Below are 23,797 nucleotides of genomic sequence, written 5' to 3'. Positions count from 1 at the left end.
CCAAGCTAATTCACTCCCTTTTTTGACACTCAGAATCACCGTCTCTGCCTCCCTCTCCCCTCTCCCTGAGTTAGGGATCCACAGAGACACCGAGCACGGGCTCCCTCAGCATAATTACTGTCTCTGGTCTGGCCTGGCCATCCCCTGGGCAGAGGCTGGCATGGGAGCTTCCCTCACCCCACCCAGGGCATGTGGGAGCAGGAAGGGGGCAGTCCTGGAGCTTTCTTGGGTCGATCAATGGAGGAGCCTGTAGAGAAACTTCAGTGTGAGTTAGGGGTGGGAAGAAGTTACAGGGGGTGTCGCAAACAGGGTCCTGGCAAAGAAAACATACTCAGCTGGGAATTTGAAGAGAATTTACTGGAGGGGCCACTTTCAGAGGCTGGACAGGGCTAAAGGGCCAATAAGGTACATAAAGCACCTTGGTCTTTGGACTGTGTCTGTGGGAAGCTTAGCATCCTTAGACCTGAGTGGGGCCGGAATGGGACTGTGGGGCTCCCATGACAGCTGGTGGTCATGGTGATGGAAAGGTCACCCAGCAGGGCTGTGGCCACAGAGGGGTGAAGCCATTGCCGGAACCTCCGAATCAAGGTAGGAAGGGACAAGGGAGAGATACCCCAGCTTTTCTCTCCTTCCACTCTCCTACTTTCTGCCACTGTCCTCCATTAGTCAAACCAGTAGAGCGCAGGGAGCCAAGCGATGCTGTCCACAGGGGTGAGCCTTCTTGGGTACAGAGCAGGGCAGAGGAATGAGTGAAATAATTAAATTCCAAACAATTACTGGACACCTGGGTTAGGTCTGTGTCAGGAGCTAGGAATGCCAGTGAGACCATAGGTGTGTGTGTGTGTGTGTGTGTTGGGGAGAAGAGATGACCTCTCGCCACGAGGCTGAAGAGGTCAACTCAAGGGCGCAGGAGGTGCTGCTGAGGGAGGTCAGAGCCACCTTTTCTGCCTGGGGTGTGGCATCAGGGAAGCTTCCAGAGAGGTGACATGAGGTCAGGCCTAAAAGAACAGGCAGGTGGAGAAGGGGGATGGAGGGCCCTGCGTGAAGGGAGGACATCCAGGCACCACCTTGGAGGTGGGGCCAGGCCTCAGGCCTCTGAGCTACACAACGGCCTAGGGAAGGCAGCTCTTGAATTCGGACCCCTATAATTTAGAATTTGGGACTCTGGATTGCATGGAGAGGGCAGGAGCGGATGAGTCAAGGAAGGAATGAGTTCAAAGGAGATGCTTGGTGTCAACAAGATTTTCTCTGTAAACCAGTCGGCTGGAGTGGCTTCAGTTGCTGCCTGGGGGCCTTCCCACAGCCTCCGTTTACCCACAAACAGCTGATTTGTTTGTTACGAATCATTCTGTTCTCTTTAGCTGCATTCCTTCCTGAGCTCTACCTGTTTGTTAGCTTAGTTCTAATTACACGAGAGTCATAAAATGCTTTCAAAGTAGTCAGTCTATCACTCACAATTCTTGGAAACTCTGACAGGTGCCTCTTGAGTAATATTGAACTGGGAGCTTTCCTGGCAGGCCGGGGTTGCTAAAGGGAGACTGAGGCCGGAGCTTGGCGCTGGAGGGGTTCTGGCTGAGGTGGTGTCCTGAGCTTCAGCTTCAGAGAAGGGGTGCCCTTTTGAGAAATCAGGGTGGGGGCAGTAGCAGGACTCCCATGGTGACAATGTTTTTGAAGGCTCCCAATATTCCAGGCACTTCAGTGCTTTATCTCCTAATCTTCACACTGCAGAACTGGGAAGTCATTACGGTTCTCATTTTACGATGAGGAATCTGAGGCCCAGGGAGGTCTGCCCAAGATCCTGTAGCTGGCTGAAGGCAGAACTAGGATTTGAACTTGAGTCTGTGTGGTTCAGAACCTGAGTGCCTTCTCATGGGCCATGACGCGATGCACTGCCTCTTAGCCTCAGCCCAAGCTGATGCCTTCCATTCAAGCCCTGCCATGGACCTGCATTCCACCACTTTGAGGAGGGCCTGTGACTACCCTCCCTTAATCTCAGCTTCCCAGTCTGTAAGATGGGGGCCCAGTCATCCTTGCCAGCCACTGTTGTTGCCAGGATGCAGGAGCTAATGGATTCATGAGCAGCTCTCCTCAGCCCCGTGTGCCCGCATCCACGTGGAAGGGTGGCTGTTAGCTTGATTACAGACGCCGCTGCAATTTCCGGGAGGGGAAGTGTTTAATTGGGGGTTTTGTTTCCAGCACCAGGGTCTGACTTAATGAAGTATCCCTGGGCCTCCTGGCATGTGGCCGGCTGCCTCCTGGTGTTGACAAGACCGGAGCCAAACCCCTGACTGATTTACCAGCAGCTCCTGGGCCAGATAAAGCTGGGCTGATAAGCAGGGCTGTGCCCTGACCCACTCTACCTCCAGCCAAAATGGGCGTCTGGGGATCACAGCCCAGCCAGGAGCCAGGCCTGGCTTTTAATATTTGGTGCTAATGAAGGATAATTGACAGATGCACTCATATAGACTCAGGGACGAAGTGATCCCTTGACACTCTGCCAGTAACACAGACATCTGTTCACATACCACCTCCTGTCCCCCCAGCGGGCCCTGAACAGAGGCTCTGACCTTTGGGAGGACACTGGCCAATCCAAGCCTACGGGAAGGGCAGTGGAGAAATGGCACATGGCCATTGTTGACAGCAGCGAGAATGGCTGCTAACTTTTGGTCTTTGGAGGCAAAAAGCTGGGGGTTTGAATCCTGACACTACTTCCTGGCTGGATGACCTTGGGCAGGTCACTTGGCCTGGTAGAGGCTCAGCTTCTTCATCTGCAAAATGGGATTAACTGTGCCTATTGTGGTGTGCAAAGGTGTCAGACATACAGCAGGAGCTCAAACACATATTCTGTGAATGCAGAGCCTGCAGGGAGGGTGTGTATAAGGGGCACAAAGGGCGGGAAGCAGCAATCACGGAGTGGCAGGCCCTGAGCCAGCTGTGGCAAGTGGGTGTCATTAGGGCCACACTGCCGTGGGCCGAGTCCTGGGTAAATGGGTAGTTTGACAGTTTGTGCCCCCGTCACCATGTCTCTCCCTTCCATGGCCCCTCTGCCTCCCTCTTTTCTCACCTCAAAACGGACTGCCAGAGGAGGCTCCAACGTCAGTGTATCTCATTCCCCATGGAGTCCCCATCACTGCTCTGGGGTTATCGACCACTGGTTTGGCCACGTGTCAGAAGACTTGTCCCCTGGTGAAGAATCCCAGGCATCCACCCAGCAGATAACAGACACGTTCGGGAGCCTGAGAGGGGCCCTCCAGTGGCTAAAATCAGACCAGGTCCCTTCCCTTTTCTGCCTTTGTCCTTGCCTGATTTTGTCCATAAATGCATTGGGGGTGGGGGGATCTGGGGACACGGCTCTTCCCACTGCCTGCCGGAAGTCCCGCCATTAGACTTTCAGGTTTTTGTTTCTCTTCCAGGTGAAGTCTCTTTTAAAATGCAGGTCCTTCTAGAAGGAGTGATGCTGCAAGCTGACTTACGTCACTGTATTACCAGATACTTCTGTCTCCTGAACAGAGGCCTGGTTCAGGGTTTGTTCATGGCAGGGAGTAGGAGAACAGAGAAGAGCGAGCAGGGGGCTGCAGTGGGTGACTGGAAATCAGCGTTCACGAAGGACGAGGGTCTGACGGGCAGACCCTGCAGGGGCCTGACAGGGTGGGAACAGGGCTGTCACCAGATGCTGCAGTAAAGGTCTCTTGCACTTCACAACGGTGGGTGAGCGGGCGGAGGCTTGTGAACTGTAAACTAGAGCCCCTGTTCCTAGATGGCAGCGTCCCTCCTGTGCCCTAGCGGGGTGGGCCCTGGGGCTGGCAGCACTCCCATCACGCACACATGTAATGAGCCTCTTCCCACAGAGTTTTTATTGCTACCTCTCCACCTGGAAACTTCTGCTCAGCCACTGCCACCCAGGGCCTCGGCGGCTTCTCCATTCTAACCTGCCTCACACTGCACCTTCCTCCCACAGCTGGGAAAGCTGGTCTTTAAAATTTTTCAGTCCCTTAGAATTTTAAAATCTTTGAAAATTTGCCCTGGTTCTAACTTCCCTCCTTGCTCCCCCAATACTAGCCCCACCACCACCACCACACAAACACACACACACACACACACACACACACACACACACACACACACACCCGCTGGCCCCAGTTTTCTAGCCCTGGGTTCAGACACATTTTCCTGCAGGGAGATGGTAAGCCTTTCATCCCCTCTTGTGACCCCTCAGCAAACCTGGGGGCCACAGGTCACCCACCTCCCTGGGTAGGAGGACAGTAGGGCATGGCAGGGAGACGGCCTCAGCATCCAGATGCCCAGATGCAATGTGAATGGGCACAGCTCTGCGGGGCCTGTGTTTGATCTCTCTTGGTTTGCATTTCTGAGCACTTTTTTGGGTTTTTTTCTGGGACAGTCTTTATTCCCTAGACAGGGACAATGCTTCCTTTCTCCTTCAGACTGGGATCTCCCTGAGGACTGCAGCTGGATCTCTCCCCCCCTCTCAAACTGGGAGATCCCTAAGGATAGTCGCCATCTCCAAGTACTGGGAGATACTTGAAGGAAGGAGCTGAGTCTCACTGCCTTTTAATGGCGGGTCTCCAACGGCTGTGTCCCTACCATTGATTATGTATTCCTTTTAAATCAGGTGGTCTTTGAGAATAGGACTGTGTCTCTCTCATCAGCTTAGGACTTCTTAAGGGCAGTGCTGTGTCTCCCCCCTCAGACAGGGGCTAACTGAGGCAAGGCTGTATCTCTCTTAAACTGGCTCCGAGGGCAGGGCTGTGTCTCCCCTCAGATTGGGGCTCCCTGAGGGCAGGGCCGTGTCTCCCCTCAGACTGGGGCCCCCTGAGGGCAGGGCTGTGTCTCCCCTCAGATTGGGGCTCCCTGAGGCAGGGCCATGTCTCCCCTCAGACTGGGGCTTCCCGAGGGCAGGGCTGTGTCTCCTCCCTCACACTGAGGCCCCTGAGGCATGGTGGTGTCTCCTCCCTCACACTGGGGCCCCTGAGGCATGGTGGTGTCTCTCACTTCCTCTCAGGAACTCCCTGCCCACTCTGTTCCCTGGATCTGCTGTACTTGAGGAGTGTTGGAGGGAGGGGAGCACTGAGTCCTGAGAATCAGAAGTCACAGCAGGTGGCTGTGGGCTGGTAGGGCCACACTGGTCCATGCCTGACCTTGTCAGTAGTGTGATTTGAGGCTGTGGCAGGGATGTGCAAATGGGCTCGAGTCATCTCATCTCAAAGACATGGCTTCATCAGACTGCATGGCAGGGTAGCCGAGAGGAAAGGCTGAGGGTGGGGTTGGGTGGCCCTCACCTTAGTGACTGCCTTTCCTGTCCCTGGGCCAAATGGGCATATGACAGGGCAGGAAGGCCCAAGTGTGTGTGTGTGTGGGGGAGGGTAATATGGTTTGTGTGTGTATGTGTAAGAGGTGTAACTAACCCCAATATGTCAGTCCTGGGGGAGCGTGGTGACCCCAGGGTGGAGAGGAATAAGAGGCATGTGGCATTGGACCAAGGCTCAGCTCCCACGTCTCTCGCCTCAGTGCTGCAGGGTCACGTGTACCGGTTCTGCACAGCCGACGGCCTGTGGTTGTACAAGGACAACTCCAGCCTGCCCTGGAGGGACCTGTCGGAATGCGAAGAGTCCAAGCGAGGGGAGAGAGTGAGTTGAAAATGGGGACACTGAGCCAGCGATGGGTAGCAGGGTCCCAGCTTCATTAGAGTGAGGACCCTGGGCATTGACTGGGCTGGGCTGTGGTCATCTTGTCCGTCCCCCGGCCTCTGGGGGCTTTGCACAGAGTGCTTTCTGGACAGAGGTGGTGTGTGTTCACCTCTCTGGCCTTGGAACAGCGCCGTGGAAATCGGAACCATCTCCATTGGTTATTCTCTTTCTTAGTTCTGGGATCCCTGGTGGGGCCTGACTTGGGGCCCCACATCTACCTTATCCCATGGGAAAGAAGGATGTGGGAGAGGAGGGCGTGGGGTGCACCTTGTACACTGTGTCCCCGTTGCACAGAGCTCCCCGGAGGACCAGCTCCTGTCTCTTTACATCATCTACACAGTGGGCTACGCTCTGTCCTTCTCCGCTCTGGTCATCGCCTCGGCCATCCTCCTCGGCTTCAGGTAAGGGACCCAGTCCCCAGAGGGTGCTGCCTCATCCTCACTCCCGCTCTGTCCCCAAATAGAGGAGGGGGCACCAAACCAAAGAACAATGCGGCAGGGTCTTAAAAGATCTCCAGTGAGCCCACACCTTCAAATATGAGGCTGAAAACACAGGATACGACACTGTGTACTTAGTCGAACCTCTACTGGGTAAATGTGTGCGTATAATACTGCAAAAAAGGAAAAACAAACACCACAAGCACACCCACAAAGTACACACTCCAAACCTTAGCAGTGGATGATAGGATTAGGGGAAATCCTCTCTAGTGAACATGTGTAACCGAAATAATCAGGAATTCTGTGTGATTCTAGACAAGACCTCGGGGTTTTAGAGATTCAGCTGTCTTTGGAGCATGGCAGCCCCCGTGGAAAAGGTCTTCCTAGACGAACCATTCCTTCCAGAGTACCAAGTTCTTCCCACCACCTCTGCATTTGGTGGGGGCAAGCCTGGGGGCTGGCTTCAAGGGCAGGAGGGATTCTGAGGGCAGGGAGCTCAGACACCCACTAGCAGGAACAGGAAAGCTGCGTTCCTCCTGTCACCCCATGGCAGCTGGCGCCATCAATTCTGGGCACATAGTCAGTACTCAATAAATGAGCACTCAATGACTATTCCCCCCTTTTATTATGAAGTATTTCAGTGACCCGAATATACAGTGGCTGATACTGAGATCCCCCGTCCGGCCTAAGGACCACACAGTTATACTTCCCAGGGTAACGCTCACTCCCTGCCCCTTTCCCCTAGAAGGAACCCCAAACGAGGCTGCTTCTAATTCCCATGCAGGTCTCTGTACTTTTACTGCATTTGTAAGTATCTGTAAAAGTATATAGCATGGATTTTGCTTACTTTGAATGTTATGTTGGACATATAGTCTCCTGTTAGACATATTATTTTTGGCCCCACAATATGTTTTTGTGAGACTCGGTCACGTTGATACAGGTAGTTCTGCTTCATTCGTGCTAACTGTCACTCTGTACTGTACTATATGAGATGTCACAGTTTATCTATTATCCTTTTAGTGGACATTTGGAGATTGTTGTTTTTTTCTGAATTGTAAACCTTACTACAATGAACGTTCTCACCTGTGACCCCCTTGTGCATTTCTCCAGGGGCACGTCCCTGTGGGTAGAATTGCCTAGTCTGAATACAACGTGCTTTTGCAAATTTATTAGGTGTTGGTAACTTGTTCTCCAAAGTGATCATACCAGTTTGCCCTCTCACCAGTAATAAACGTGAGTTCCCTTCGCTTAACATCCTCGCCAATACTTAGTATTTTCAGACATATGAGTTGCTGCTAATCTGAAGTGTGTGAAATATCTCATTATGATTTTAATTTGCATATCCCTGACTCCTAAAGAGATCAAGCATGTTTTTTTATGTTTTACTCTGAGAATTGCTTGCTCATAGCCTTAGCTTACTTTTTTATTGGTTTATTTGGCTTTTTTTTTTTAATTTATTGGGGTGACAATTGTTAGTAAAGTTACATAGATTTCAGGTGTACAATTCTGTATTACATCATCTATAAATCCCATTGTGTGTTCACCACCCAGAGTCAGTTCTCTTTCCATCACCATATATTTGATCCCCCTTACCCTCATCTCCCACCCCCAAACCCCCTTACCCTCTGGCTTTTTTGTTTTTAATCTTACACATTCATTATATATTCTGGATACTAATCCAGGAAATAGCCTCACTTAGTCTATGGTTTGATTTTTTTCACTCACTTTATGGTGCCTTTTATACACAAAAGTCCTTAATTTTAATGGAATGAAATATAGCGATTTATCTGTTTTTATTGATAAACAATAAATGTTATCAATTGATAAAAATCAATGTTGTCAATTGATCAAAAAACGTATCAATTTTCCCAAAGACCAAATTTCGTCATGGTCTTATTTGCGAAATCTTTCCTTATCCTAGGGTCATAAGTGTTGCTCATCCCTCATGGTTCTTTGATGCACCTGGAATGTATTTTTGTCTATGGTGAATATTAAGATTTAATTTCATTTTCCCATGCATACATATAGCTAATTGTCTCAGGGCCATTTTCTGCCAGCCCGTCCTTCCCCCTCCATTTGCCTACTCTGCCAAGCAGCAAAGGTCATCTCTGCCTGGGTGCGTTTCTGTCATTTGCATCCTCATCTGTTGGGTCTCTTTATCTGTCCCTTCACCAATACCATGATGCCATAGCTAGTATATATTTCTTAACATTTTTGGTTCTCAGTGTAGCAAGGGACCCTACTTTGTGTTTCTTTAGGGGTGTCTGAATGATTCTTGGCCTTCGGCTCTTCTTAATAAGTTTTTAAATTTTATTTAAAAAAAAACCAACATTGTTGGAATTTTTGTTATAGCTGTATTGAATTTATCAGTTAATGTAGGGAGAATTGAAACGTTCAAGATAGTGAGTCTTTCTACCTATGAATGTGGTGTTATATTCCATTGAGTCTTCTTGAATGATTTTAAGCAAGTTTTATTGTGTTCTTCGTAGAGACCTTGTCCATCTTAGACGTATTTCTAGGTAGCCACTTAAAAATACTGTCATTGAGGGGTGGTCAGTTAGCTCAGTTGGTTAGAGCGCGGTGCTCTTAACAAGGTTGCTGGTTCAGTCCCCACATGGGCCACTGTGAGCTGCACCCTCCACAACTAGATTGAAACAACTACTTGACTTAGAGCTGATGGGTCCTGGAAAAACACACTTAAATAAATAAACGTTTAAAATATATATATATATTGTCAATGAATTTTTAAAATTTACTTTTTAATTGTTTATTGTATGTATATAAACATACAGATGAGCAACCTTGCTGCACTTTCTTAGTAGTTCCAGTAATTTATGGGTCAGTTGTCTTGGATTTTCTATGAAGATCATCTATCATCTATAAATAAGAACAATTTTGTTTCTTTATTTCCAATTCTAATACATTTTTCCCTTGCCTTATTACAGTGGCGAGGATCTGTAGTAAAATGTTAAATAGATGTGATGATAGTTTCTTAAGGCTAGATGATCCTTTTTTCTTTCTTTTTTCTTGATTTTAAAGGGAATGCTTCTAAAATTTCTCAGTAAAAAATGATGTTTGCTCCCAATTTGGGTAAATAGCGCTTTTCAGGTGAAGAAATGCCCTCATATTTCCTGTTTGCTATGCATTTTCACATGAAAGGATACTGAAATTGTATCCAATGCTTTTTGAATTCTTACCCTGTGCTTAAGTCCCAGCGTGCCTCTGTAAGGCAGCCTGGAGGCGGATAAGACATGGGCCTTGTCATCCAAAAGCAAAGCAAAGTCCCCGTTCAGGAAAGCGGTCCTCACATATAAATCACTTGGGTTATATACACATGCTTTGTAGAAAAGAAGATGCCACAGACAAAAGGATAGAATATGGATGGGGGGTGAGGGAGGGCGGGTGGCAGTGACCACACAGTTTAAGCCTTCATGGCGAGGCAGGACTTGAATTAAACAAAAGGATTTTCAAGGTAATGAGGGGAAAGAGCATTCTTAGAGAAAGGAAGAGAGGAGCACAGTCCCAGAGCCAGAAACATGCCTACAGTGCGTGTTAGCCTGAGAATTAGGGATTGTGGAGCAGAACTGGTGGTCATCTTGCCAGGCAAGGGCCCTGCTTTCTCCCACAGACACCTGCACTGTACCCGGAACTACATCCACCTGAATCTGTTTGCGTCCTTCATCCTCCGAGCACTGTCTGTCTTCGTCAAGGACGCAGCCCTCAAGTGGATGTACAGCACGGCGGCCCAGCAGCACCAGTGGGATGGGCTCCTCTCCTACCAGGTGTGTGGTGTGTCCAGGAAGGGCCCGGAGAGGGCGGGAGGTCAGGGAAGGCTGGCCTCCCCCGCACCCAGGCCTGGCACAAAGAAAGGCAAGAGCTGCCCAGGCCTGGTCTTCAGGGAGCCCCCAGTTTGATGGGAGAGACAATCCACCCTGGGGAACCTCGGGGGGAGACACAGACCCTGCCCTCAGGGAGTTCTCAGCTTGACGCAGGGGAGTCGTCTTTGAAGACAGACCTGGGCTTGAATCCCAGTTCTGCCACTTACTAGCTAATTTGGGCAGCTGAGCCTCAGTTTTCTTACCTGACTGAGGATGTATTCTTTCTTCCACCCAGGAGAGTGAGGGTTCCTTGGGCTAAAACAGGTCAGGAAGTCAAGTTCTCAGCACCAGCCCTGGCCCAGACGTGTTAGCTCTCTTGTCCTGCATTCAGCCTGGTAGACAAGCAGCTGGGGCGGGACCGGGAGGGGGGAAGATGGTCAGGGGGCAGAGCTGTCGTCCCCGGGGGACCCTTCCTCTGCCCCCAGGACTCTCTGAGCTGCCGCCTGGTGTTCCTGCTCATGCAGTACTGCGTGGCGGCCAATTACTACTGGCTTCTGGTGGAGGGTGTGTACCTGTACACGCTGCTGGCCTTCTCAGTCCTCTCCGAGCAGCGCATCTTCAGGCTGTACCTGAGCATAGGCTGGGGTAAGGCCCACTGTCATTCACCTCTCCCCACCACCCCGACCTGTAGTATGTGGGGGGAGACCCTGGCCCCTCTTCAAACTGCTGCCTTCAGGCGACCCCCATGAGGCCACCTTGGTACTCAGAACACACAGCTGGGCCCAGGGACAGGACCCACTGGATAACTCCCTCCTGGGCACAGCACTGACTGCCCATGGGGCTGTCAAGATACTACAGGGGTTATGGTTACCCTCCCCTGTTTGTATAACCCTCCTCCCTTAATGGAAACAGAGGCTCCACTCTATCTGGCCAAGTACACCTCCCATACCGTTGGCAGTCGTGGCACTGTCTTCGAAACCTCCTTCCCCACCCCCAATCCTAAGACCCTCTGGAGATGGAGCCCCACATTCATTCAGTCCTGGGCAGCCCAGGTCCTGAAGGAAATACCCTGGACCGCAGGGTGGGAAGTCACTGGGGTGGGGGCTGAAGGCTATGGCTGTCACATGATGAAGAAGAGGGCTCTCAGGAGCAGGGCAGGGTGGGTCGGCCGGAAGCCGGGTGAGGAGAGGATAGACCGTGGATATGCCTGGAGCCCAGCTGGAAATGTTCTAGCCAAAAAAGTTTGCTGAGAACCATTGTGTCTTTTTTTTTGCTGGAACATTTCTGGTTGTGCTTCTGCCTCTCGCCATGTGGGATTCTGATGAGAAAGGGGTGGGATGGGGCAGGGGCAGGGGCTGGGACACCCACCAGCAGCAGCCCCCAACCCCCACCCCACTACGGGGAAAACAGGTGCAACAGTGCTTACTCTGGCAGGGCCCACAGGAACCCCCCTGGGATGGAGCCAAAGAGGGCCCTGCCCTCTGGCCCTCCCTAATCTACCAGTGTCCCTCCCCACACACACCACAGGACCTGCCCTCCACCTCCAGCTAGTCACTCATCCATTCTCTCTTCTCATTCCTTCATTTGCCTGCCTCTGGCTGCTCTAACCTCCAGGAGCTTCCCTCCTCATTTGCAGCCAGCTTGTCCCTGGAAGTCCCCCATCCCATCCTGGCTCCTGTCCCTGGCCCTTTGCAAAGCTGTCTCACCCCCCTCAGGAAGAGGCTCAGGTTGACTGGTCCCCTGGCTCTGTGCTCTCTCTGCACCTCTCAGCTTCCCTGCCCGTCTTCACACGCATCCCTTTTTGCTGGTGTTTCTGTGTAGCCCCTTGTGGAAGAGTACCTCTAAATAAATAAAATAGGCGCTTTAATGTTATCCGTGTCTTGAGGGCACCGAGGCCCAGAGAGGGCCTTACAGGCAGAGCAGGAGCCAGAACCAGGCCTCCTGACTCCCAGGCCTTGGGCCCCGCTTCCTGTCATACAAAGTTCTCTAGCCTAGGCTATATCTCTTCAGTTCCTGAGGGCCCAGCTGAGCAAGCTCAGGCCTCTGCACAGGTGGGCAGGGGGGCCTGGCTTCTGCACTCAGCTCTCTGTTCCCGCCCCCACTGTCCTCTCTCCTCCCCCAGTGCTCAGCCCCTCCCTGCTCAGCCTTCCTGCCCTTCTGAGGCCTCCTCATCCCACTAGAGCTGTCAAACAGGCAGTGGCCAGCTGAAGGCCCTTGCAGCTAACTAGCGGTGGGAGGGGGTTAGGCCGCCCGGAGAGCTCTGGGAAGGCTGTCCTCAGGATGGGGGACCACGTCCGTCCATTCTGGGAAATAACGTCAGCACCCGTAGTGCCTGTCACCATGGTGATCTGAAGGCAGGAACAATCAAAGGGACGTTGTGCTGTGCGTAGGAGCCAGGGTGGTTGGTGGATGGTTGGTGCCCTGAGGTCTAGGAGTGGGAAATGGGGGAGGGGCGTCAGTCCTTTCCCACCACCTCACTCCCCAGCTCAGGGCTTAGGGTCTGAGGGCGGCACAAAGGCAGGACCTGGAGGACCCCTTCCCTAATCAGAGCATCCTTTTCTTGAGGAATTGGATGGGGAGATATAGGGAGAGACAGAGGGACAAAGACAGGAGGGCAGAGAGAAGCACAGAGAGCCAACGGCGCTGTTGAGCTGCCAGGAGGCCTGGGCCAAGTTGGCGTGCTTAGGAAACAATGTTTAGCTTCATGTGCGAGCAGAAGAATTAAAATTAGGACTCCAACACTGTTGAGGGAGGCCTCAAAAGGCACATCAGCTGCTGCCACAGCTATTGGGTGGCCGGGTACCCCCATAACCCACCACGAGGGGGCTGCGCAGGAGGGAGGCAAGTGACAGACGAGGGCCTCATTAATTCTTGGAGCTGGTTCTGTGTGTCTGAATTTGAGCTTTTTCTCTTGTCTGTCTTGTTGATTTGCTAAATGGGAGAAAGATGAAGCCAGCAGGGAGTGTGTAATGTTTGCATGCGGCAGAGCTGTGCCCGTATTTTTAAAGGGACTTTGTTAAGGAAATGCTGATGAGTGAATGAAGTTCACCAGGTCTGGCTGGTAACATGAGTGAGCTCCCCAGGCCCGGAGTGGGGTCTCAGAGAGAAAGGATAGCGTGTGCCTGGGATGCCCAAGGAGGTTTCTGAATATGTGTGTGGCTCAAGCAGTTGGCATGTTCTTGCCTGGAGAGCTTCCCTTCTCTCATTGAAATATTGACTCCCTCGTCATTCATTCATTCATTCATTCATTCATTCATTCATTCATTCATTCATTCCATTCTCTCTGAGTATCTTCTATGTAGCGGACTCTGCACTCTGTGCTGGAGCCTTTGGAGGGCATCCGTTCCTTGTCCAGTCTCATGAAGGTCTGTTACTAAAGCATCATGGTTTGTGTAAAACTAAATGGCCAAGGAGAGAGCTATCCGATGACGAATGCTGGTCAGCTGTGAGCTTTGCCGCTTCGTCCACCCCTGTCAGCACAGTAGCTGCAGGCGTACGAGCTACCCAGTAGCTGCTGCTGAATGACATCACGTGTTGAGGCTCCAGGTGATCGATGGCAGGAAAGGCTATGAAGTGGGTTCTGCCCTGGAAATGTGCTCCTGGGGGAGACCCCCCCAAAACCACACACACACACACACCCATGTCCATGCACTTTTACCTATCCCAGACACCCCCGTCTCCAACCCTGAGAGGGGCACCAATAGAGACAGGCATGGAGAGAGTTGGTGCAGAAAGCCGTTGAGGGGGCTGGTATGGGTGTGGGATTGCGGCCTGTGTTCTAATCCCACCTGTACCCTCCTGAGCTCTGAATCCATCTCCATCTGTCACGTGAGAATGAACAATCCGATTTTAAGTCAGCAAACACATACTGAGCTCTTGGGGTGAGCTGAACACTGAAGCTCTGAAGATGAATGAGTCTCTACCTTCAAGGAACTGGTAACCAGTTATATTAGTTACCTATCGCTGCGTAACAAATAACCCCACAATTTAGCTGCTTAAAACAATAATTATTATCTTGAAGTTTCTCTGGTCAGGCATCTGGCTTCAACCCAGCTACGGGCCTCTGGCTCAGGGTCTGTAACAGAGATGTCGTCAAGCTATCAACCAGGGTTGCTGTCATCTCAAGGCTTTACTGCGGTGGGCAAATCCGGTTCCAAGCTCGCTCAGCAGGTTGTTGGCAGGAAGCTCAGCACCGTGCTGGCTGTTGGCTGGAGGCCTCCACTCCTTGCCACAGGGGCTCCTAATAGGCTATCTGAGTGTCCTCACAACTTGGCAACTGGTGTCCCCCAGAGAAAGTGATCACATTGAGAGAGAGAAAGAGCCCAAGACAAACCTTTTCTAACCTTTTAAGACAGTCTTTTATAACCTAATCTCAGAAGTGGCACGCCACACTTCTGTGTGTCATTGGTCACACAGCCTGATACAATGTGGACTACACCAGCGTGGGAATTCCAGGAGGTGGGGTTTGGGAGGGCCGTCCTAGAGGCTGCTACCATATCTGTCAAGTCTCAGCAAATTAGAAAGTGCTGTTGTTACTGGAGCTGTTACGCTGGGCTGCTGTGTGGTCAGTTGGGCTGCCGCATCAAGAATAGGCTCCTCTCTCTACTGCAGGCTCCGCCCAGCCACTTGCAGGTGCGTGCGGGCAGGGACCAGATGACTGGTAGGGCTTCCGGTGCCTGAAGTTGTCGTCTAAGTTGGGCGTGTGGACTGAGGCAGAGGGGGGAGGGCATCAGAGAGTTGGCCTCTTCCCCCCTCACCCAGCATATCTGCTCCATGGCCCTGTCCCTCTGCTGCTCAGGTGTCTGTATCCTTGTGTTGCAGCCACAACCCTAGGGGCAAACACTGGCAGTGTGCCTGGCCCACGGAAGGGGCAGACTGGTGACGACTAACACAGCCACACGTGGTGGGGACCTCTCTGTAGGGAAAAGTCTGGGGAGTCGGAGGCAGGAGGGTGGTCCCTGCAGCCTGCCTTCTTCATGCACCCAGACCAGCCTGGTTCCATACCTACTAGAAAGTGGTTTGGGGCCAGGCAGGGAGAAGGGCTGGCGGTGGGAGAGGCCGGGGAGGAGGGGTGGAGAGGCTCCTTGGTGTGCGTGGTCGATGGCTCTGGCCTGCCAGCCTCTCTCCCCTCTCTCTTTCCCTCTTTCCTCTTAGGTGTTCCCCTGCTGTTTGTTATCCCCTGGGGCATTGTCAAGTACCTCTATGAGGATGAGGGGTGAGTCCTATTCCACGGGGTGAGTGTGCTAAGGTCCCCATCTTCAAACCCCATGGGGTTCCTTGGCCCCTGGGAGGAGAAACTGAGGGACCAGAGCTTAATTTATGACTTTAGTTTTCTAACTCCCCCTCTCCACCCTCCCCGAATCATATGATGACAAATGGTGCTGGGTACATGATACCCCACTGCAGCTTCTTCTACAATGACTGTGAATAAAATGTTTGTTACTTTGTGTATGATGCTGAGTGTACAAAAGATTGTGTTTGTAGGTTCATGAAGGGGCCATGTGTGTGTGTGTGTCTGTGTGTCTGTGTGTCTGTGTGTGTCTGTGGGACTGATTGGGGCAGTATTTGGAGGCTCTGTATGTGTCACTTTGTATGCCCGGGTATACTTGTGGACGCCTGTACCTAGACTGTGAGCTGGAGTCTGTGTGTCTCTCCCCTGTCCAGCTGCTGGACCAGGAACTCCAACATGAATTACTGGCTCATTATCCGGCTGCCCATTCTCTTTGCCATTGGGGTGAGTGGCGGTGTAGGGGTGGGAGAGGGAGTCATGGCGAACCTGGGGGTGGTGCTGTGGGGAGCCCTGGGGAGCCGGGAGTCTGGGGAGAGCCCCCACCACCCACCCACCTGCCCTGCAGGTGAACTTCCTTATCTTCGTCCGGGTCATCTGCATTGTGGTGTCCAAACTGAAAGCCAATCTCATGTGCAAGACGGACATCAAGTGCAGGTGATGTCACTGAGCTGGCTTTGCTGGAACCCTCAGCCCTGCCTTCCAGCAGAGACAGAGATCCTGGGGTGTTGGGCTTGGAGAACTGCATGACCTTCTCCTACCCAGGCCTGGCCTGGGACCCCAAGCCTTTCCTTCAGCCCTGTACCTGGGTAGCTCCTGGACTTCTGGGGTTACCTCTACTTCCTGCCCTCCGAGCAGCCTGTCCCAGGGTACTTGGGATGGGAGGATCTGTGACCCAGGCCTTGGTGGGGGTTGCGGGCATAGAAAGGGAAGAAGAGTCCGTGCGAGAGTCCAGAATGACATTTCCGCCCCACCCCCAGACTTGCCAAGTCCACACTGACACTCATCCCCCTGCTGGGGACCCATGAGGTCATCTTTGCCTTCGTGATGGACGAGCACGCCCGGGGGACACTGCGCTTCATCAAGCTGCTCACAGAGCTCTCCTTCACCTCCTTCCAGGTGACCTCCCAGCTGGGGGCCCATCTCAAAGTCCCAGGGTGAGGGTGGGGCAGAGACTAGCCTGAACCACACAGATGGGTGGCCTGACGCCCCCGGGAAAGTGACCTTTGCCCACAGTTATGTGGTTGGAGCAGAGCCTGAGCTGGAACCCCCAGATGTCCTGACACCCAGGCCAGTCTTTTCGATAAGCACATTGGACAAGAAGCCATCCCGGATGTAGCTGTGGGCACCGAGCCTGGCATTCCAAGTGCCATCTACTGGGCTGCTCCTGGGTGGGTGGTGGGTGCCCTGCCAGCTGCTTTACACACATTGTGCACAATCCTCATGGAACCCCAGGAGGTTTGCACGATTATCTCCATTGTACAGAGGAGGAAACTGAGGCTCAGAGCTGTTAAAACAAGATTTGCAAGGTCACGTGGTTTCCAAAGCCAAGAAATGATCCTCTTCACTAGTGTTAGATGCTGCTGAGGGGGTGCAAGTGTCAATGGGGGTGTAGAAATATAAGAAACGGTCCCAGCCACTCAGGAGGCTTATGGGATGGCCACCAGCATGTGGGCCCATGTGTGCATTTACAGCCATGCGCACACACACACACACACCACAGCACTGGAGCCTTGTGTCTCCTGAGTGGACAGATGGGGCTGGGGCTGGGGCTGGGGCAGGGAAAGTTCCCCGCGATCAGAGGTGGTGTACTTTCTCAGGTCAGGCCTCCTCAAAGAGAGGATGGTTGAAGAGCTTCTGCCATATCTGATCATGGGGCCTTCTTGTTCCTCTAGAAAGGAAAGGAGAAGGCGCCCACCAGCCCCGTCTCTGGGGCTGCCCAATCTGAGGAGGGGGATGTTGAGTCTGGACCCCAAGGATCTTCAGCTTAGGGCCTGCCTGCAGGGTGCCTCCCTCCCGCTTCCTCCCTGCTGACATGACTCTCGTTTCCAGGGGCTGATGGTGGCCATTTTGTACTGCTTTGTCAACAATGAGGTAAGGCCCGAGGAGGGACGTGGGGAGCCTGCTGGGCTGCTGCCATTGGCTGTTCTGGAGTAGTGCACTGGGGACTTCCATCAGTCTTTTCAGCTCAAACCCCCCCCACCCAACTGAGGCACTAGAGTTGGAGGCATCTTGTACACACACATGTGCGCACACACATGCACACTTACACATGCACACACCCCGTGCACACATGCGTGCACACACATGCACACGCACATGCATGCACACACACCTGCGCACGCACATGCACGCACACACCTGTGTGCACACACATACATGCACACACACATACACGCACGCACATGCATGCACACACACATGCATGCACACACATGCACGCACACGCACGCACACACACGCATACCTTAACCATATGTGAGCTCGGGGAAGACGAGCCTCATGTTAAGGAGGTCCTGAGTGAATAGATAGTGGTGACTGTTATAAGGTGATTCAACAGACATGCCCAAGTCACAGCCTTGGGCTTTCATAATCACTGTCTCATGTCATTGTCACTGCTTCTCCCCAAAAAATCCCTGGTAAAATTCTGGTTTCAGGTTTCCCATTTTTCACACATGAAAACACTGAAGATCAGAAAGAGTAAGAAACATGCCCCAGGTTTGGCCTGAAGTAGTGGCAGAGCCAGGATTCAAATGAAGTCTACCTGAAAGAAGAAAGCACCTTGTTCTTTGTGCAGGCCAGCAGGGACCCCGGTCCACTGTGGAAAGGGGGTGCGTTCCTCCTGTGGTTTCCTGGGTGCTAGTCTGGGAGAAGAGGGCTCTTGCTGACCCCTGCACCCTCTCCTATAGGCCCTGCAGGACCACAGCCCTCCCCTCTCTGGGGTGGTCAGCTCCTGGGAAAAGAAGCTGTATGTGTCTGTGGGTGCCTGGGAACAACCCCCTTGCTCCGAGGTACCCAGCCTTGTGTTGGAGTAACCCCAAGCCTTCAAAGTGGATATCACACATACCACAGCCCCCACCAATTCTTTCCTGAGGGGGAAACAAATAACAGTCCTACAGGCAGCACCAGGGCCACCTGGGGAAATTTCTACAAGAAGATTAACCCCCAGCAGGGAAGAATGCGTAGGCACCCCCCCACCACACAGTCTAGGGGGGAAACTGAGGACTCTGTTAACTCCATTCAGGCCCAGGTAAGGGTTTGTGTCACTGGGGCTGGAGCTCAGATGACCCAGGGGTACTGCTCGTCAAAGACCCAGCACTCTGTGGCTTCTATTCACTGAATCTGGGATCCCGGAGCTCAGAGATCTTAAAAGTCAGCTCATAAATACAAATTTTACTTTTGCTATGGGTGTGGGGACATGGAGAGCAGTGGCTGGGGACCTTGGTGGTTCAGGGACCTGTGAGATGGCTCAAAGAAACAGTGTGATGTAGTAGGAAAGATTCCAGGATGTGGGCTTTGGCATCAGGTCTCTGCTCCTTTCCAGGCCCCATCACTTAATGAGCTGTGTGACTTTGGGCAAGCTCCATGCCCACTCTGAACCTCAGTTTCCTCATCTACAAAATGGAAGTAATAATGCTCAGACTACATGGACTTTAGATCTCTAAAAGAGAGAGAAACATTTCCTGAGCACTTACTGTGTAAAAGGTGCTCAAGTGTTTTATTAAATCCAATCTTGTGTAGCAGATGTTATCCCCATTTTACAGATGAGAAAATTAAGGCTCAGCAAAGTAAAATGAACAGACCCCATTCAATAGCTAGAAGGTGGTAGAGCTATCCGGTTGTGGGAGGGCTTCCTACGAATGTTTCAGGGCTGCTGGGGCTCGGGAGGTGGAGGCAGCACCATGCAAAGGGTGGCCCGTTAATAAGCTATTCCCATGGGCAGGTCTCAGAGGGCTGGCCAGACTCAGTGGGATGGGCCAGGGAAGCAGGGAAGGCAGGTGCAGAGGACACTCGGGGTGGCATTCCCTTCAGTAATGGTTCTCAGCCAGAGGGGTGATGTGCTACCCGGCCCTAAGCTCTGATGCTGTATTTTCTGGGGGGACAGGAGGGGTGTCAGGTATCCCTAGGTGGGAGAGGGGCAGACGGGGCAGAGGCCTATGAAGAGAGTGAGGCTCCCTACTGCCACCTTCTCAACACCCCAACCCCCTTTCCCACTTTTCCCCCTTCTCCCAAAGCCATGCTTGCCTCACACATTCACCACCACACACACACACACACACACACACACACACACACGCACACGCACACGCACGCACCACTTGCATTCACCTATGCAATGGCTTCCCCACCACTTCTGCAGAGAGTCTCACCTGGACCCTGGCTCAGTCTCTTCTCCTGATTCCATTCCTCAAAGCCTGTTCACCCTGTCACCCACCCTCTTGCCTGCACCACCCTGCAGGCTGGCCCCACTTTGTAAGGAGGGACGATGGGCACATATCCTCACTCTGCCCTTGGCAAATAACTTGACCCCTGAATCACCAGGTCCCCAGTGGCCTCTCCCCTCAGGTTCTCACAGGTTCCTGCCACGGGGTCCAGCCCAGCTCTGAGGACCCATCGTGTCTGCCTTATTTAAGCGCACTGCCTAGTTCCCTGAAACCTTCCTGGAAATGCCTTACGCCCTGGCTCCTCCAGGTACAAGGACACACACGTCACCAAACACATGTGGCTCCTGGGCTGAGGCCTCTGTTCCCAGAGCTGTTCTCCAGACTCGGGTTGCCATGGCAATGCCAGGTACTTGTGACCCAAAGAGAAAGGCGGGCTTGGATGTTGGTGCTGTGTGGGTCCCAAGGCCTGCACCAGCTGCCAGTGGGTGCGGAGTGGGCCCAGGAGAGGAGAGACTTGGATGGTTTTGTGGCAGCTCATGGCCTCTCATGGGCTCTTGACTCCGGAGCCTGATCCAGTTCTGACACTGCCTGGCTGTGTGACCCAGGCAATCGGTTGGCCTGTCTCCCCAAGTGCAAATGGAGGTGAATGAGCTTTCCCAGTTCATCCCAAACTCCAGAGCCTGGCTTGATGCCTGACGAGAGGCTCTGGGAGGCAGGAATGAAAGTGCACTGACTAAGTGCTGGAGTGGGCGTCTGGGATTTGCGTTACTGTCTTTGGTGTTTCATTGTAATAACACAGTAACCAAAGGAGCCCGATGTCAGATGCTCATTTCATTACTCGTTCATTCATTCGGCTCATTTTACAAACACCTATCAAGTACCTACTGTGTGCTGGGCGTGGTACCAGGGTCAGGGCACCTGAGATGAGGAAGATGTGGTGCCCGCCTTCATGGTACTCCCAGCTGAGTTGGGGGGAGACCTGGCCAGAAATAAGCATGACCTAAAGAGTCACGGGAGACAGAGGGCCAGTGATTAGGGAACCAGCTTTGGAGTTAGTCAAGATCTAGGTTCAAATCCTGGCTGAGACTGGGAGAAATACTTGAATGCTCTGCACCTCGGTTTCCTCACCTTTATGCGAGAGTCATAACAGGAGCTACTTCACAGGGTTGCTGTGAAAGTTAACTAAAATAATCCGTGGAAAATGCTGGGCATGCAATAAGTTCCCAATACATGATAGATTTGAATGACAGTTGTTATTACAGGGTCCACAACTGAGGTTCAGAGAAAGTGCTGAGGGAGGTGGGGACAGAGGGGACACCTGTCTCAGCACTCTGAGAAGTCCCAGTCCTGTCCGATTTCCTGCTGGTATCCATGAGACCTTTTTAGTCCCAAAGGTGGCTTCCTATGGGTGTGCCTCAGTTTACCATCTCTCTTCCCCACCTCACCAGTAAAGGGCTGTGAGGCAAGACTGGCCACCCTGCTGCTGCACAAGCAGAGGTCACCATTGTCCTCAGGCATCCCCTCCCCATCTGTCAGCACACATACCACACACCCTTAGCTGGGCAGCAAGCTGGCACAGAGGAGGGGGACTATTGGCGGTGTCCACTCCACCTCCCTCCCTCCTCCAGCCTGGGCTCCGCGACACTGCCTGCGATACTGGGGCCATCTTGCCAGGCAGACACTGGGCCTCTCAGCTCCACTCGGCACAGAAGCTCTTTTAAGAGATGGCCTACGGCCACACCAGGCGTCGTGATGAGCTTAGCTATATGAGTGACAGCCCCTGCAGGAGGCAGAGAAGAGGGGTATTTGTATAGGGACTAATGGGGACATTGTTAATGAGCTTCTGGCAGCTGGCTGTCCTGGTGGCCATGGCCTGAAAGGGAGGGCTCAGGCCCCAGACATTCCCGTGTGGGGAGGCCTGGGGGCAAGGGTGGGGGGCCTCAGAGAAGCTCTGGAAATCAGACTTATGGGGAACATCCCCCGGAAGAGCACTCCAGGTATCCTGGGCTAGATGTGCTGGTTCCAACAGCCCCCTCTGGCGGACCAGAATCACTGGCCATCACGAGGAGCCACGGCTCCACCTCAGGGCCTCACGTGACGTGGGGCTCCACAGTGTTCGCTGGATTTGTATCTGTCTGCCCAACAACCTGGTCCCCAAGCATCAGCCCTGTTGAGAGGGCTTTTCCTGATGGGGGGAAGCCTAGCACAGCAGGGGTTCTGGTTGACTGAACTCTCCTGGGCTGAACCTCCCATGGGTTGGAACTAGTCCCTGGATGGGATTAGTTCAAATCCAGGCTGATAAGCCCTCGTCCGCAGCCCCCTCCTCACTGCAGCGGCTACTCCCAGCCTCCTGTCCTCCTTCCTCCCGTGAGGCACTGGGACCTGGGTAAGAGTCCAGTGTGGGCGCCACCAGGGTTAGGGGCGTGCTGTCCCTCTTCTCAGTCATCCAGGCTGCGACCTGGAGAGTGCGCTCTAAAGTCCAATTCACTCTACTTCTCTCTCCCATCTCCCCGCATTTCTCTCTCTCACTCTCTTCCGTTAAATAATACTGTGATGGATTGTAAAAGGTACTTAGCTGAGTCACAGAGTTTAGAGATGGAAGCGACCAATTAAATCATCAAGCCCATCTCTCTCCTGAGGAGAGGCGGAAAAAAGGAGACAACAATAAACAATTTTATTGGGATATTAATTTAGGCGCCCGAAGGCCTTGACTTGTGTCTCTTAATATAATGCAGTGGATTTTTTCCCTTCCCTACTAATGTAATAATGGGGCCATTTTGTGGGCAGTCGGTTTGCATGATGGCTTTTGTTTCCCTCCTTTTCCCACGGAAGGTCCAGATGGAGTTTCGGAAGAGCTGGGAGCGCTGGCGGCTCGAGCACTTGCACATCCAGAGGGACAGCAGCATGAAGCCCCTCAAGTGTCCCACCAGCAGCCTGAGCAGCGGGGGCATGGTGGGCAGCAGTGTGTATGCAGCCACCTGCCAGGCCTCCTGCAGCTGAGACTCCAGCGCCCGCCCTCCCTATGGTGTCCCTGCTGCTGGGTGGCCATCGCAGGTGGGGGAGGGAGGGTCACACGTACACATACATCCCTGCTTTCCCTTCCCCAACCCATCAGACAGGCAAATGGGCAGTGCCTCCTGGGACCCGTCGATCCATTTTCTCTGAGGAGAAGCAGCCTGGTAATTTGATCACTGTGGCGGGAAGAGAGGAAAAACGATTGCTGCTAAAATGAGGATTTCTTCCCGTTAAGCCACAGGCCCCTGGGGTTCCCCCAGACAGAGCAGCAAATCAGCCCCAGACTCAAACTCGAGGTCAATGGCGTATTAGTGGGACTGTGGCTTGTCAGAGGAGGTGATTCTGAAGGAGGCTGATAGAACTTCAGCCACACACAGAGCTCGGGTTTGCCTCGGGTTGGGGTCACCACCCCCATCTGCTTCCTCATCAAGGGATGCTGTTCACATGTCCGGGTTGCTGTTTCCCTCAGCTTGCCCCCTCATCTCAGCACCCAGCTTCTCTTTGGGAGGCTTTGTTGGGGCCACGGCCAGCAGCTCTTCCTAGAAATGGCTGTGGGCGATGTCGAGAATGCACATTGAGCATGTGCCTGAAGGTTTCCTTTGCCAGTGCCCACTCTCTCCCCTGGGTATTTGGGTGGCTTTGGTGCCTGCCCCTGCCATGCCCAGGGAACCAGAGCAGGTCCACTGCTGAGGAGCCTTGCCCTGCATACACATATGAGCTCTGAATTCTATTCTAGAGATGCTCAAGAATCCTCTGGGGCCCGTCTGGGGAACTTTAGGAAAGAGTCTGCACCTGGGGCATAGGTTACCTGCCACTGTTGGGAACCCAAAGGGTCGAGACAAGTGTCTCCACCTCACCATGGAAATACTTTTCATTTCAGAGCAGATTCCATATCTTGCATGGGCGTTTGGGTGCGCCCTCTAACTTTAGGGGATGTAACCAAGAAGAGAGTCTTGTGGGACAACTGCCAGTCCCCACTGTTACCATAGAGGCAGGCTTCCCCTGCCCTGGGTTCCTCCCCTTTGAAATCCTCCCACCTGGGAGCTTGTATAGACTTTATTCATTTTTCTTTATTGCTGTGAATAGTCTGTATGTGCTCATGTACAATTCTGATGTCTCCCACCTGATGAAAACAAGCTCAATCATTGTG

The 23,797-nt window shown here is 52.8% G+C and overlaps 1 protein-coding gene across 3 annotated transcripts in view; it reads left to right on the top strand.

Annotated features, from left to right (window-relative positions):
• GLP1R (glucagon like peptide 1 receptor) overlaps positions 1–23,797 on the top strand; it is a 34,730-nt gene extending 10,933 nt beyond the window's left edge. Inside the window, exons 4-14 of one of the 3 annotated variants that reach the window (XM_088795769.1) lie at positions 5,527–5,645; positions 6,000–6,106; positions 9,771–9,924; positions 10,446–10,605; positions 15,115–15,175; positions 15,625–15,694; positions 15,816–15,904; positions 16,228–16,366; positions 17,300–17,341; positions 22,465–22,584; positions 22,752–22,965. In XM_088795769.1, coding sequence (XP_088651895.1) covers positions 5,527–5,645; positions 6,000–6,106; positions 9,771–9,924; positions 10,446–10,605; positions 15,115–15,175; positions 15,625–15,694; positions 15,816–15,904; positions 16,228–16,366; positions 17,300–17,341; positions 22,465–22,584; positions 22,752–22,820 — 1,130 coding nt within the window. In that variant the 3' untranslated portion in view covers positions 22,821–22,965. Of the gene's footprint in view, positions 1–5,526; positions 5,646–5,999; positions 6,107–9,770; positions 9,925–10,445; positions 10,606–15,114; positions 15,176–15,624; positions 15,695–15,815; positions 15,905–16,227; positions 16,367–17,299; positions 17,342–22,464 lie in introns of all 3 variants that reach the window. The other 2 variants (XM_074332877.2, XM_074332878.2) reach the window with 2 other exon arrangements.

Source organism: Rhinolophus sinicus, chromosome 2, assembly GCF_057876585.1.
Source record: "Rhinolophus sinicus isolate RSI-liver-muscle chromosome 2, RSI-T2T, whole genome shotgun sequence".
Lineage (NCBI taxonomy): Eukaryota > Metazoa > Chordata > Mammalia > Chiroptera > Rhinolophidae > Rhinolophus > Rhinolophus sinicus.
This window is presented reverse-complemented; position numbering and strand designations above follow the sequence as displayed.